Below are 14907 nucleotides of genomic sequence, written 5' to 3' on the forward strand. Positions count from 1 at the left end.
GTTTTTCCCTCCCTTCCTCTATGTTCACGTGTTTTGCTTCTAAAATTCCACATATGAGTGAAGTCTCATGTGTCTCTTACTGACTTATTTCATTTAGTATAATACCCTCTAGTTCCATCCACCTCGTTGCAAATGGCAAGATTTCGCTCCTTCTGATGGCTGAGGAATCTACCATTGTATATATATGTACACACCTCATCTTCTTTTTTCATTCCTCTGTGGTGGACATCCGGGCCCTTTCCATAATTTGGCTACTGTTGATAGCGCTGCTATAAACATCAGGGCGCATGTGTCCCTCTGAATCAGCATTTTCATGTCCTTTGGGTAAAGACCCAGTAGTACAATTGCTGGATTGTAGAAAAGTTCTATTCTTAACTTTTCGAGGACCTTCCATACTGTTTTCCAGAGTGGCTGCACCAGTTTGCAACCCCACCAACCCTGCAGAAAGATTCCCCTTTCTCAGCATCTTTGCCAACACCTGTCTCCTGTGTTGTTAAGTGTAGCCGTTCTGACAGGTGTGAGGTGATATCTCATTGTGGTTTTGAGCTGTATTTCCCTAATGATGAGTGACGTGGAGCATCTTCTCATGTGTCTGTTGGCCAATGTATGTCTTCTTTGGAAGAATGTTCATGTCTTCTGCCCATTTCTTAATTGGGTTATTTATTTTATGGGTGCATGCATTCTTTTGAATCAGTGCTTGTGTATCCTTTGGATAAACACCTAGTAGGGCGGGGATCCCTGGGTGGCTCAGTGGTTTAGCACCTGCCTTCTGCCCAGGGTGTGATCCTGGAGTCCTGGGTTCGAGTCCCACATCGGGCTCCCTGCACGGAGCCTGCTTCTCCCTCTGCCTATGTCTCTGCCTCTCTCTCTCTCTCTCTCTCTCTGTGTATGTGTCTCTCATGAATAAATAAAAAAATATTTAAAAAATACCTAGTAGGGCAATTGCAATTGATTTTGATGAGTTCCTCAAAGATTCTGGATCCTAGCCCTTTATCTGATACATCATTTGCAACTATCTTCTCCCATTCCGTATGTTGCCTTTTAGTTTTGTTGATTGTTTCCTTTGCTGTGCAGAAGCTTTTACCTTGATGAAGTCTCACGAGTTCATTTTTGCTTTTGTTTTCCTTGCCTCCAGTGATGTGTCTGGTAAGAAGTTGCTGCAGTCAAGGTCAAAGAGGTTGCTGCCTGTGTTCTCCTCTAGGATTTTGATGGATTCCTGTCTCACATTTACAACTTTCATCCATTCTGAGTCTATTTTTGTGTACAGAGTAAGAAAGTGGTCCAGTTTCATTCTTCTGCACGTGGCTGTCCAATTTTCCCAACACTATTTATTAAAGAGACTGTGTTTTTTCCAGTGGATAGTCTTTCCTGCTTTGTCGAAGATGAGTTGATCATAGAGTTGAGGCCCATTTCTGGGTTCTCTGTTCTGTTCCATTGACCTATGTGTGTGTTTTTGTGCCAGGACCATACTGTCTGGATGATCACAGCTTTATTATACAGCTTGAAATCTGGGATTGTGATGCCTGCAGGTTTGTTTTTCCTTCTCAACATTCCTTTGGCCATTTACAGTCTATTCTGGTTCCATACAGATTTTGGGATTGTTTGTTCCAGTTCTGTGAAAAATGCTGGTGTTATTTTGATCGGGATTTCACTGAATGTGCAAATTGCTTTGGGTGTCCATTACCTCAAAATAACTCTGATCTGTGTCTACTGGTGACAAGATTGATGTTCAGAGAAGCTGGGTGGCTTGTTCAAGGTCACGCAGCAGTAGAGAGGCTTCCACCCCAGGAAGTCTGACTCTAGAGCCCACAACTTCTCCTCAACACTGACCTAAGCATATTAGTTAAGTGTCCTACACCTCATTTCTTCCACTGTGAAGCACGTGACTCTGTGAGGCTCCCACATGTGGTGTTGAAAATAGCAAAGGGCTTCACAAGCATCATTTACTCCGGTGGAGCAGTGAAAGCTGTGGAGTCTGTATGCTTCATATTCGGAAGCCATGTGATTCTGAGCAAGTTGCTTAACTTCTCAGTGCCTTGATTTCCTCGTCCATAAAATCTGGTCAATAACAGCACCTGCCCACAGTGTTGTATGAGGACTAAGTTATTACACTAGGTGCTAAAATCGGGGCTGCCAACGCAACGCAAACACTGACTCCTCTCACCCTCCCCGACATCAGTCACAGGTACCAGTTCCACAGTGTCCCATCCCATCTTGCTTCAATTCCAGTGAACCTGGTCTTCTCGCTTTGCTTTTCAACTGTCTGCTACGGCCCTGACCCCACACGACTAGAGGAGGAGCAGGCATATGCTCTCGAAGTCGTTCCATCCATCTGCATCATTTCAGAGCTGACAAAGGGCACAGAACTTCGAATCCTGGTTTTGATTCATGGAACTTCATGGAACTTCAAAAACGTGAGAGGTCCCTGGGACACATCCCATGTGGCACAAAGGCTCAGCCAGGAACTGCCTACTGATTATCCCGAGCTTTTAAATCAAGAGTTCAATGTATACAGTGTGATAGTGGCATGTGCTCCTCTGGAGACAAGCAAAGGAGACGAGGCGTAACCACTTGGGCACAACTGTCCCAAATTGGGGACACATCTCGGCATTTCTACCCTCATTGGCTTAACTCGACTGGGGCACTTTTGTTGTTCTTAATCCTTTCGCATGCAGGGACCATTTTGATGATTCCCATGCATTGGAATGGTCCCCAGTCTTCCCAATCTTGGGCCTCACATTTGGAAGTTCATTTTTTTTTGGTCGAGAACGTATTCATATAGTCCTAATTTGTTCCATTCTCATTTTTTGGTAAACCAGGCAGATATATTTACTGTTTAATTAGAGGCTTCAACTGGCATAAGAGCAACAGAATTTCTACGCTAAGTTGGAAATTTTCATTTAAACTCAAAGAAACGTAATGTTGGAAATGAAAGCTTTATCACTGGTAAGCATACTATTCCTATCGGTGTACGTTTATTTTAATATTTTAAGTTCCCTGGAACTCCACCTTCAAAGTCGGTGGGGGGATATATATCATCACAACCAGATTAAATGGGATGCAAAGATTATACAGGATGATTCAAACATCTTGGCTTGTCTATAAAAGAAATCTTTCCTTTCAAAAGCTCACCCAGTTTCAGCAAAACTGAGACACCCAGGCTGGGGGGGGGGCACCCAAACCTAGTGAATCAGAATCTCCAGAGATGAACTCCTCCTATCTTACTGAACAAGCTCCCAAGTGATTCTGGCTTAAGTTGAGAACATGGTATAAAATGTTTTCTGGATCAGACCCGAGCCATTGCAATTTTAGGCTGAAGGAGCAAGTAAGGGTCTGGGTCACCAGGGCCGTGGTTTGGCCCTGCTCTCAGGAGAAACCCACAACCACTTTGGAGGAAGGGGAGGTAGTTCAGTGGGGACAAGGAACCTTCCCAGAAGCCGTAGCGCCTACGGGGAAACAAGAGTGAGCAGCACCAGCACCCCCCAGCCCAGCCGGCCTGCAGGTGTGCCCCCACCTGAGAGGCGCCAGTGGGTCCCACCCTGCACAAAACCAGGGAGGTATGAGCACCTCCCTCCACTGTCGTACTCTTATCATCCTCCTGCTATTAGGTATTCTGACAATTGGACCCCGTAAAGTTTCCCACCCACCTCACCTTCCCTCCCGTCTCCACCAATGCATCCCCTAATAATATGTTCCTTTTTTTTCCTCACCTACTTCAGTTGCCACCACTTGCACCCGATACACACTTTCAGCTTCCCTGTCCATCGGAGCCATAGTAAAGATCTCGCCAGTGACGGGGTCAATTTTAAGCCAGCCTCTCTTGTTGTTTTTCAGGGAATAACTTCAGAAAGTGAAAAGAGCAAAAGAAAACTCACATTACTCTGTGTGAAAGCGTGGAGACAGTTTAAGATCGTTGTGCTGTTGACATCAGCCTTATCCCTTGCGTATCACTCACCATATATTTAAGGGATCATTATTTAATATTAGTAATGCTTTACTTGCATACCATCTATCTTCAAAAGGATTTGCTCACCCTTACAGAGTGGAGTTAGATTCGTTTCATTAGGAAAGGTATAGTTGAAAACTCCAGAGGAAAAAGGTTAGACTTTTCTGGAAATCAAAGGATTCCCATTAACACCACCTGGAAGCATCTTTTAAAACTGATAAGCGGACCACTCCCTCTAAGAAAACTTGAACCCCCAGGGGTGGGGATGTTAGGTGAGGGGGTGGATACTCCAACCCACTGGTGGCACCGTGAATTGCTCATTCTACAAACATCTATTGAGTGCTTAGCAAATATTAAGCAGTAGAACAAGAGAGGAGATTACAGGAAAGAAAAAAAAAAAGATGGGGCTCTCCGTGATGGAGATGGACACAGAAAGAGATCATCCCAATAAACTGTGGTAAATACCATGAGAGGGGCCCTGGGGTGTCCAAGAGAAGCCTTTGTAAAGCAGGAGATGTTAACTAAGGCAAGAAAAAGGATGCTTCAAGCAGAAGCAGTTGCATGAGCTGGTGCAGAAAGGCCCGGGAAGAGCCTGGGGGTGTGGGGCAGTCGGGCACGCCAGCCCTGTGGGATCAATGTGGGAAGCAGTGGATGGCAAAAGATGAAGCCAGGGAGGTGGAAAGAGTCAGAGCGCCAGAAGCAATGGGCAGTGGGACAGGACAATGCTGCTAAGCAGGAAGGTGATCCAGCCACATGTGTGTTTTCAACGGAACTCATTGGTAGGTGTGTGAGCAATGAATCCGAGACAAGCCTAGAACCACAACAGGTTCAGCCCTTTGGGAAGCAGCACAATGTGGCCATAAGGATGTCCACATCTTCAGACCAAAGAATACCACCTCTGGAAATCTTCCCCGGATAAAAACAATTTAATTGAAGTTAGAAAAGCATGACATTCATACATATATTCAAAGTATCTTATATAATAAAAATATGTATATACTGGAAACAACCTACATGTCTAGAAGCAAGAGAATGATTTAAAAAGTCAGAATGTGTTCATCAAATCAAATGTTTTCATGATAGTAGTATGCTCTCATATGCCAAGCCCTGCTAGGCTGGCTGTACGGGTGATGAAGGAGAGATCCTGTCCTTGGGATCTCATTCTGAGTAAGATGGGAACTCTTTGGAGGGTTTTCAGAGGAGTCCCATGATCTGATCTACTTTTTTAAAAGACCACTGAGTGCCAACAAATTATGAGCTTGCAGAGCTGAAAGAAAAAGAATGAATTCAGACCAAAAACTTTCCATTCATCCTTACTTCTTACCTGACATACTACTAGCACCAAAACTATTGATTCATTATTTCTTATTCTTGAAGCGCTCTTTTTACTTGTCTTCTTATAGGACACTCTCCTTCTCTGTCTTCCTCCTCATCTCCCTGATTCCAATTTAGTAGTATTTACATTACACATTTTACTTGATCCATGGAATTTTCTTTTTTTTTTTTCCCCATGGAGTTTTCTTACATGATTTTGTTTTCCCCACCCATATACTCAAATTTTTATTCACTCACCTTTGACTGATGATCTTCATAGCATTCTCATGAAGAAGACAGAAGCATTTGTTAAACAGCGAATGGTTGTAATGATCAACATTCTGTGCCCTATCATAACTTGTGACTGATGTATACAGTAGCATCTACGCTCAACCACACAGGGTAGCCCCCGCTGTTCTTTCTCTCTTAACATTTGTCTTGGGACACAGAGAGTGAAACAGTAGGTGGCAACTTGACAAAGGAAAAGGTCTCAGAGGTGATTCCAAGCGCCTGAAGGATGGCTCACTGGGGCGCAAGTCTCCCTTCCAATGTTTGGTGAAATTGAAGGAATTGTCATACAAAACCACATACAATGGTTTAAGCTATGCTGAAATATTTGCTATGCCTCAGACAACAGTGCTAATGTGATAAAAGCAAGAGATCCGGACTCAAGGCCCATCTATGTGCTTATTGACTATACATAACCTTAAGGAGGTTATAGATACTGATACAGATACGGCTATATACACATACTTATATATCTTGGGCAAATAATCATCACACATATTTAAGGCAGACCTGTGCAGGTCTTACTGCGCTGGGGAATAAAAGTGATTGAGAATTGCAAAGACGGACAGATTTGCACATTTTGTTTAATCCCTTCAGCCTGAGCACCAGCCTCTCCACAGGTGGGCTCTAGAAGGCGTTTTGTCGCCCCAGACCTGCTGTCTGGAGAGCCAGGGAATGTAGGCACTCTACATCCAGAAGATTCCCTTAACCCTATCAGGTGGGTGAGTCTGTCCAGTTGGCCTTTTGCTTCATTCTCTCTGTCTGGAAAGAACTTCAGTCCACCTCTGGACCCCAACTCCTGAACTCACCGGCTCTCAGTTGGGACTGGTGGTGAGTGGGCTGGAATGGAAGCTGACCTGCTTCCCACTTAGCTGAGCCTGGGTTCTCATTGATGTCCCCAGGGTACTGACAACAGTTGGAACCAAGGTCAAGTTCACCGTGTACCCCAATACAGCTTCAACCCCGGCTGCTTTCTTAAGGGAGAGCCCTGGAGTCAGACCAGCTTCTTTATTCCTCCCAGCCCCTCTCCCTCCCCACTGGCCATGGTCCCAGCACAGTGGGGCCTGCCCAGCACTGCTCTCCTTTACCTTATATCCAGATTTTCCGGATCCTTGGCAGTCACGTTGCCCACTTTAGTGCCTATAGCCACATCTTCTCGGACTTTTGCTTGGTATATGTTCTGGGTAAATTGGGGTGCTTCATTAACATTGGTCACAATAAGCTTGAATGTAGCAGAAGAGCTGCTGTTATAATTTACACCAGGCACCAGAGGCTCAGGATTTTCCGCTTGGAACACAAGATTATGAACGGCTACTGTTTCGAAATCAAGAAGCTGTGTAGGGGTGGGGAAAAAGAGGAAAAATTAATTTGGGGAATGATTAGTTCCCTCAAAAGATTCATTCCCAATAGTCTCTTTAAAACGTTCTTACAGGGGCGCCTGGGTGGCTCAGTTAAGTATTTGACTCTTGATTTCAGCCCAGATCATGATCTCAGGGTTGTGAGGTGGAGCCCTGTGTTGGGTGTGGAGCCTGCCTAACATTCTCTCTCTCCTTCTCCCTCTACCCCTTGCCTCTACTCTCTTTCCCTCTCTAGAAATAGATAAATAAATAAATAAATAAATAAATAAATAAATAAATAAATACTTTCTTATAGAGGAGCAGTTCCCAATTTGGTGTCAGCAAAAATCTACTTCTCAGGGTAACAGAGCCAAAGTCTTTGCTGCAGGACTCAACAGAGCTTTTAATATGCTATATGCATTACATATCCACTCCTAGAAGAGGAAATCAATGCAGCATCCCTTAAATTTATGTAACCCTGGGACACTTCATTCATTCAGTAGAAACTTACTGATTCTCTCAAGAAAATTCTCAGAAGACAGCTGGGGAAAGGATGGTAAAGAGATGTCCACACTGTATGGAGAATGATTTCCCAGGGACCTCAGGATCCAAATCCCAAAATAAAGGACTTACCCTCACAGAGAGGTTAGCAGAGAAAATTGAAAGATAGACGAACTGCTCTTGTTCCAGACCATTCTAGACAGAGGCAGGAAACCGATTTGAGTGTAATATGAGGAAGAATCTAACAGGGTCGTCCAAGACAGAAGGGGTGGTTTCAAAAAAAATAGTAAATTCCCAACTCTGGTAGCTTTCAAGAATAGGCTTAACCAACATGTGACAGAAAGGACTTGCACAGCATTTCAGCAACTGCTCTTATGTGACTTTTAAGCTGTCTCTCAAAGCACTGAGTCCATGATTCTACAAGGGGAGAGAAACTCTAATCCGAAAGGCCTGCTGAAGAGGACTAGCCCCTACAGTTGGGCTTCTCATCTGGGATTAAGAGGCTTCTGGGAATCTGTAAAGCCCTAGAAACCAAAATCTAAATATTTATATTATGTACGCATGTGAGTTCTTTCCTAAGGAGAGCATACAGTCACAGTCTTGATGGTACCCAGGACTTCAAAAAGAGAGGAACCAAAGCAAAGCCCAAAAGGTACACTATGGGTAATGGAAACTATCCTATTTGATTCACTCTTCCAGGCCTGGAAGACCCAGGACCTCGTGGGAAGCTATCAGTCTTTTAACTTTAGTTTATATCAGTTTCTCATCAGTTAAATAAAAATGGTAACATCCATTCACAGAGAGAAAAACTCATGGAGGGCTTGATACATGATTGCATTAGCTTCCCTGCCATCTCCTAACATCTGAAAAAGTTCTTCCCCTCAGTCAGGAGTGGGTTCAATGCTCTCCTCTCTACATCCAGTCCCTACCTGCTATCCCCAAATGGACAAGCTCGACGTCCTCTATAATCTCTCAGTATCTGATGCAGGAGTCTCATTGTTTGGTTACCTATTTTATTTATTTTGTATTTTTTTAATAAATTTATTTTTTATTGGTGTTCAGTTTGCCAATATATAGAATAACACCCAGCGCTCACCCATCAAGTGCCCCCCCACCAGTGCCCATCACCCAGTCTGAGCATAAGCTCTCTGAGAGGAGAAATTGTGTTGTACTCATCGTTGCTTCCCCTCTCTTCCTTGGCACACAGTATCGATCGTGGGTCAGTCAAGACATAGAAAGATGAGAAGGACTTGGTCCTTCCTGGGCCTGTGAAGGCCCCAGTACAAAAGAGTTTCTAGAGAAAATTCCCACTCTCCAGAAACCCCTCTCCTCCTTGCACACACAAACACACACAACATCACAACCCAATTTCTAGTTCAATAGAAAGTATGATAGAAAGGTTGTTCATATGAAAGAGAAAGAATTATGTATGAAGACTTAAGGCCACTCAAGATTGAAAATAAGAAGCAACAGGATATAATATAAAGGATAAAGAAAAATTTTAAGCCAGATGAGATGTAAAGAAGAGGTTGTTCACAGACATAAGCACCCACTGTCTGCAGGCCATGGCCCCATGATGACATTTGATCACCACCAAGCAGTCTGATCGGTCTCCCTGCCTGGGGATGGGATGCAAGCTGGAGCTTCTGACACTCAGAGACCCACTCCTAATCTCAGGGGGTGAAGGCAGGGACAGCAAACTGAGAAAGCCTGGTGGTTGGAACAGAAAAGCAACAGCCCCCAGAGCAAGACTGCAAAGTGGACCAAGGACGCACTCTTTGTTCCTTGCTGGTCCAGCCAAGCGCAGGTTCAGGCAGGCAGGACCACTCTCTGTGTGCTCACCCATCCTCACACCAAAGAGGCCCTCAGTGGCCTCCCTGGCTTTCCCATCTCATCACTGCAGCCCCAGAGGTTGGGGGGGATGGGTGGAGGTAAAGAAACAGGATACTATGTCTGCAGATGGGAAGCAGCTGGTGTTGTCAAGATAGAATGCACGAGGCTGAGAGTAGAGATAGATGACTGTGCATCCAGCTAAGGAGCTGGAACTTCATCCTTGAGGAGCAGAGGGTGGCATTAGGCACAAGACTGACAAGGGCAGATTTGAGTTTTAGGAAGATAATTCTGGGAGCAGCCATGTGAGGGTGCCCGCACCGGACAGGGAGACGAGTTAGGAGAGGGTGTCGTGGCCCTTAAACACGTACTGACTGAATGGAAGAGCAAACGAGAAAGGAGCAGCCTGCCATTGATCAGAGTGCTTAACTTTCACACCAGAAAAAGCACTGACCCAGATCTTCCAGGGGGAAAAAATCAGAAATGAAAGATGCTAAATTAGCAAATGATAATCAGCAAACCTTAATAGAGGACAAGCCTTATCAAACCCTGTGTATCGTCCTCCCTAACACGGAGCTGTGCCTGCAGAGCCAAGTCAAGAGACCTATCCTAGGCTCTTGGGATGGTCGTGGGTCCTGTCTGATGAAGCAGATTCATCAAATGAGCTGAAAAAACATGCTCAGGCCGCAGTTCCTTTTCACACAACTGCTTGAAAGGTCAAACTCGGTGAGTTAGATTCAACCTGGAAGCAGAGATAAAAGTGCCGAGGGAGAGGAGTTGAGACATGGGACATGTAACATTTTCACCGGTGATGGGTGACAAGAGAAAGAAGTCTGTGCGTTACTTTTCCAAATGACGCTTGAGCTAGTTAAAAATAGGTCAGGCACTGAGAATTCAAAAAGACCAGCATGATAGAGAAGGGACCACTTTTGCATTAAAAAAAAAATTAAAGCTGAAATGAAACCCTGAATTTCTAAAAGGGGATCCCAGGAGAATTATTGATAAGCCAGGCAGGACCCAAAGGAAGAGACTTCCTGCTCCGAACACTCTCTTGGCCCAAAGACTCTCATGTTTTACCACGAGAGACAGGCCAGAGCTTTGGGTGGCAGTGAATATAGAGGAGGATAGCATTTCCAAAACTTGCTTAATCCTCAGCATCACGTTGGCGTGTGAAATAATAGAAAATATATATGTTGCTCTCCACCGCTGGTTCCTGATTCCTGACACTGAGCCCCTAAATCCTTTGGAATTTCCTGGGTGAGAGGAGAGCCTTTTGTTCTAATGAAGCAATTCTTGATGGGCTCCTGGGTGGTTTCAAGAGGGAGGCTGCTCCCCAGAAAGATCAAGCCATAATTAGAAGTTCAGCACTTCCGGCCCCACCCCCAGCCCCCCAATCCTCCCAGGAAGAGGAGAGAGAGCTACAGATTGGGTTAATGATCAACCCTGTCTAGATGATCAAGCCTCCATAAAAATCCCACAAGTTCAGAGAGCTTCCAGGTCAGTGAACAGATCTGAAGTCTGGGAGAGTGAGTCACCCCAACTCAATGGAGCAGGAGCTCCTGCACCGGGCAACACTTCCAGAGCTGGCCCTGTGGCTCTTTTCGTCCGGCTGTCCACCTATATCCTTCATCATAGCCATGATACAATAAACTAGTAAATGAACGTTTCTCTGAGTTCCATGAGCTGCGTTAGCAAGTGGTGGCACCCAAGGAGGGAGTCCCATGGAGCCAGTGTATGGCCCGCCGCTCCAGAGTACAGGTGACAACCTGCGGTCTGCAATTGGCTTCTGAAGTCAGGGCAGGCCAGAACTGAGCTAAATCCTAGGACTTCAGGCTGGCATCAAAGAGTCGCTCGGTGTGGAAAACGCACACCGGTAGGGTCTGAAGCGCAGTGTGGTGGGAGTACGAGAGGGGAGGAGAGAAACAGGAGGCCTTCTCCACTTGGCCCAGCACATGTTGAAATGGGAGATTTCCAGGCCCTCCCCTGGAGAGGCTGAGTCAGCAGTGCCTGGTCTGTACCCCTGGACCCTTGTATCTGGCAGGTGTGGCCCCCTCAGCAAGAGGGGAAAGCACATCTGCCCACACACAGAATCCTGGCTTCTGTCCTGGCTCCAATTAATCAGAATTAAAATAGTGCTGGGCATGTTCGAAGTTTGCTATGTGCTGGGTACTGTGCTACGAGCTGTATGTGTGTCTTCGTGTTTAATCCCCCCCAACATCGTTATCAAGATGGTGCCACCAATTCATCAATTTTTCCAGATGAGAGAACTGGGCCTTTGGGAGGTGACCCCACTTGGTGGCAACACCAGAACCCGAGAGGAGCCAGGGGCCCCTGGGGTCAAGTCCCCAGCTCTGCCATCCTAGTCCCCTAGTTTTGCTCGGCTGGGGTTGGGGTGGGCACCTAAGGAGAAGGGGTGCAGCCACGCTCTGTAAGGTGGAGCTGACTGCATTGGGCGGGAGGGCCTCCGAGGCCAACTGTGCCTGCGGTTAGCATGTTTGTAATTCAGACAAACAGCTGCTGATGGAGACATCACTAAGAAACTTAGTTTCTGGATATGAGACCCAAAGCACAGGCTGTAAAAGCAAGAGTACATCAGTGGGACTACATCACACTGGTAGGCTTGGCAGAGCAGGGAAAACCAGCAGCAGCATGAAAAGGCAAGAATGGGGGAAACTATTTTACAAACCATATATCTGATGAGAGGTGATATGCATCCAATAAGAAGAAACTCCCGCAATTCACTAGCATAAAAAAAAAAAGTCACCCATGGCGCCACAGTGACTCAGTCAGTTAGGCATATGCCTTGGCTCAGGTCATGATCCTGGGGTCCTGACATAGGCCCTGGGTATCAGGCTCCCTGCTCAGCGGAGAGCCTCCTTCTCCCTTTCCCTTCTTCCTGACCCTGGTCTCTCTCACTCTCTCAAATAAATAAAATCTTAAAAATAATAATAACAACCTGATTTAGAACCAGGCAAAGTATTCAAATAGACATTTCTCCAAATAAGACACACGACTAGCCAACAGGTGTAAGAAAAGATGCTCAACATCCTAATCATCAAGGAAATGCAAATCAAAACCACACCTGTCAGGACGGCCGTTATAAAATTTAAGAAAAGAAATAAGTGTTGGCGAGGAAGTGGAGAAACTGGAACGCTCACACACTGCTGGTGGGAATGTAAAATGGTACAACGCCTATGGACAACAGCCTGGAGGTTCCTCAAAAACTTAAAACTAGAGTAACTATATAAACCAGCAATCCACCCCTGGATATTTACCCCAGAGAACTGAACACAGGATATTTGCACTCCCATGATGATGCAGCATCATTCACGACAGCCAAGAGGGGATACAACCACGGTGTCAATTGACGAATGAGCAAGGAAAACGTGGTATAGACACACATGATGGAAAATTACGTAGCCTTTTAAAAGAGAAGAAAATCCTGTCATATGCTGCAGCATGGAAGAAACTTGAGGACATCAAGCTATGTGAAATAAGCCAGTCGCAGACGGACCGATAATGCATGATTTCACTTCTTTGAGCTACCTGGAACAGTCAAATTGACAGGAATGGAAAGTAGAATGGTGGTCGCTGGGAGCTGCAGGATGGGGGAAACGGGAAGCTGCTGTTCAAGGAATGTAGAGTTTCACACATGCAAGCAGAAGGAGACCTAGGGAGGCTAAACGACAGTGTGCATACAGCTAAGGTACACTAGGAAACATAAGAGGATAGATTTCACGTTATGTGTGCTTTTTAAGAACTAGTTTTAAGCATTAAAAAATGATTAACACAATAGTTCAAAAGCAATGGTAGTCCCCTAGCAGCTTACTGGGGAGGGAATTAGAAGCCCAAGTCATACACAAGTAACCACAGGATAGAGCCTAATTGATTGAAAACACTAGCAACAGTACAAATACATACACGCGTCATAGTAAATACAGACATCTAAGGGCAGCTGGTTAATGTTTGGTGTACCCTCAACAAGAATCTACACCTTAGGGTTAGTTATTTAAGAGATCTTACTCAGAGATCCACATTCCAGAAGCATCTAGAATTCCAGGTCTGTTCTGTCTCTATCTACCATTGCTTCTCTTCGGACCGTCAGACAAAGCCTCTCACTAGAATACTGTTATCACAGTGCCCGAGGGACAGAGAGCTAGGACTTCTTGGCCTGACGCACAAGTTGGATGATTGTTCTTGTGCCTGGTGGACTGTTAATAACTGTACATAGTAGAGAATTTAATTATTTATTCAGCCAACCAATATTTATCCGACTCTACCCTATGCCAGGCAGTATTCCATGCACTAGGAATACACCGACAAAACAAGGATATAACAAAGACTGTGGTCAGGTGCCTGCTCGGTTGTAACGTACCTCCTCATGTCCAGGGTGTGTGCAAGGATACTCACAGCTCACTGCCACCCACTCACTAATCATTTGGGGTCATCTACATCTCCCTAAAGGTGCCCATTAGCCACAAATGGGCAAACTAACGTACGTTGGCTCACAACAAGCCACCACGAGGAAATGTTGACACGTGGGAATCATTCGTGCTGACATGGGCAGGTCTCTGTCTTCTCTTACAGGGCTAGAGAACTCTGGTCCTGGGAGAAACTGGGACCTGTCTGCCCTCCCTGCCAACCCCCCCAGCCCCCGCCCCCGCTGGGAAAGAATCCAATGTGCTGCCTGGACCACCCACCTCCAACTCTGAAAACTGCCCTTTCCTTTATCCAATCCTTCTCCATGTGGACATCCATGGACACGGCGTGGGGAGTCATCCCGACTCCTTTTCCTATGTCATATTGACACAGGATGCTAATGCTTCCAGTTGGTGCTCACGCGAACCTTGCTGCTGGATCCCCTAGAGGCCCTTTGTCCGAGGTAAAGTTCATGATAATAATAATCGGATCAGAATCCCTACACTCTACCCCCAGGGCCTGCTTTGGCGCTAGCACTTTTCTCCCCCTGCTTCTACCCATTTTCTGTGAAATTATTCTACTTTTGTCTTCCTCTCCAGCTTTCCTCGATTCTGGTCCAAAACTTTCCTCCTGAGCCTTTTTTGCAGCCTCTAGCACACCACACTGCAAACCGTCACCCATGCCTTCAAACATGTAGGCATGCCTACAGACCCACTATTGCTGTAACTCTGACCCCTTTAATTCCAAACATATCGGATGACATTCCTATCGAGTCATCTGGTAAACCATTTACATGCTCTAAAGCATCGATGAGGCAGCCATGGGAAAAAAGGTCAAGATTTAGGTGAATACAGTTGAGGGGGGTAGGGTATGAAGGTGGGGCGTAAGAGTAGATTGAGGGAGGGATGGGGAGATCCTGCACAAAGAAGCAGGTACCTTGGTAATCAAGACTTTGGCTCTAAAGACTTCCTTGTCCTTACAGAAGGAAAACTAAAGTGAGAGCCAGTGAGCTTAGCAATATCACAAAGGATAAAAGTAGGGGGTTGGCAAGAAGGATGAGATGAAGGATAAACTTATCTATTAAACCTTGAAAGGAGAGCTACCAATTCCCAGAAGAGTTTATGGCTGACATGTTAGAATAGAGGGTCCACAGCCGTAAGGGCTCACAGGGCCCACCCAGTGTCATACCCCACTTCTGCAAAGGGAGAGGTAAAGTCCTCAGCAAAACCTCCCCCTCCCAAGATTTAATAAATAAAAATATAGAACACCTAG

At 45.6% G+C, this 14907-nt stretch overlaps 1 protein-coding gene across 1 annotated transcript in view; it reads right to left on the reverse strand.

Moving 5' to 3' along the window:
• CDH17 (cadherin 17) overlaps nucleotides 1–14907 on the reverse strand; it is a 63326-nt gene that overhangs the window by 12414 nt on the left and 36005 nt on the right. The window contains exons 14-15 of the mRNA XM_055303419.1: nucleotides 6637–6881; nucleotides 3711–3841 (exon numbers count right to left, since the gene is read on the reverse strand). Of these exons, the coding sequence (XP_055159394.1) occupies nucleotides 3711–3841; nucleotides 6637–6881 (376 nt within the window). The remainder of the gene's footprint in view (nucleotides 1–3710; nucleotides 3842–6636; nucleotides 6882–14907) is intronic.

The sequence above is a fragment of the Nyctereutes procyonoides genome, unplaced genomic scaffold (assembly GCF_905146905.1).
Source record: "Nyctereutes procyonoides isolate TBG_1078 unplaced genomic scaffold, NYPRO_anot_genome, whole genome shotgun sequence".
In the NCBI taxonomy this organism is placed as follows: domain Eukaryota; kingdom Metazoa; phylum Chordata; class Mammalia; order Carnivora; family Canidae; genus Nyctereutes; species Nyctereutes procyonoides.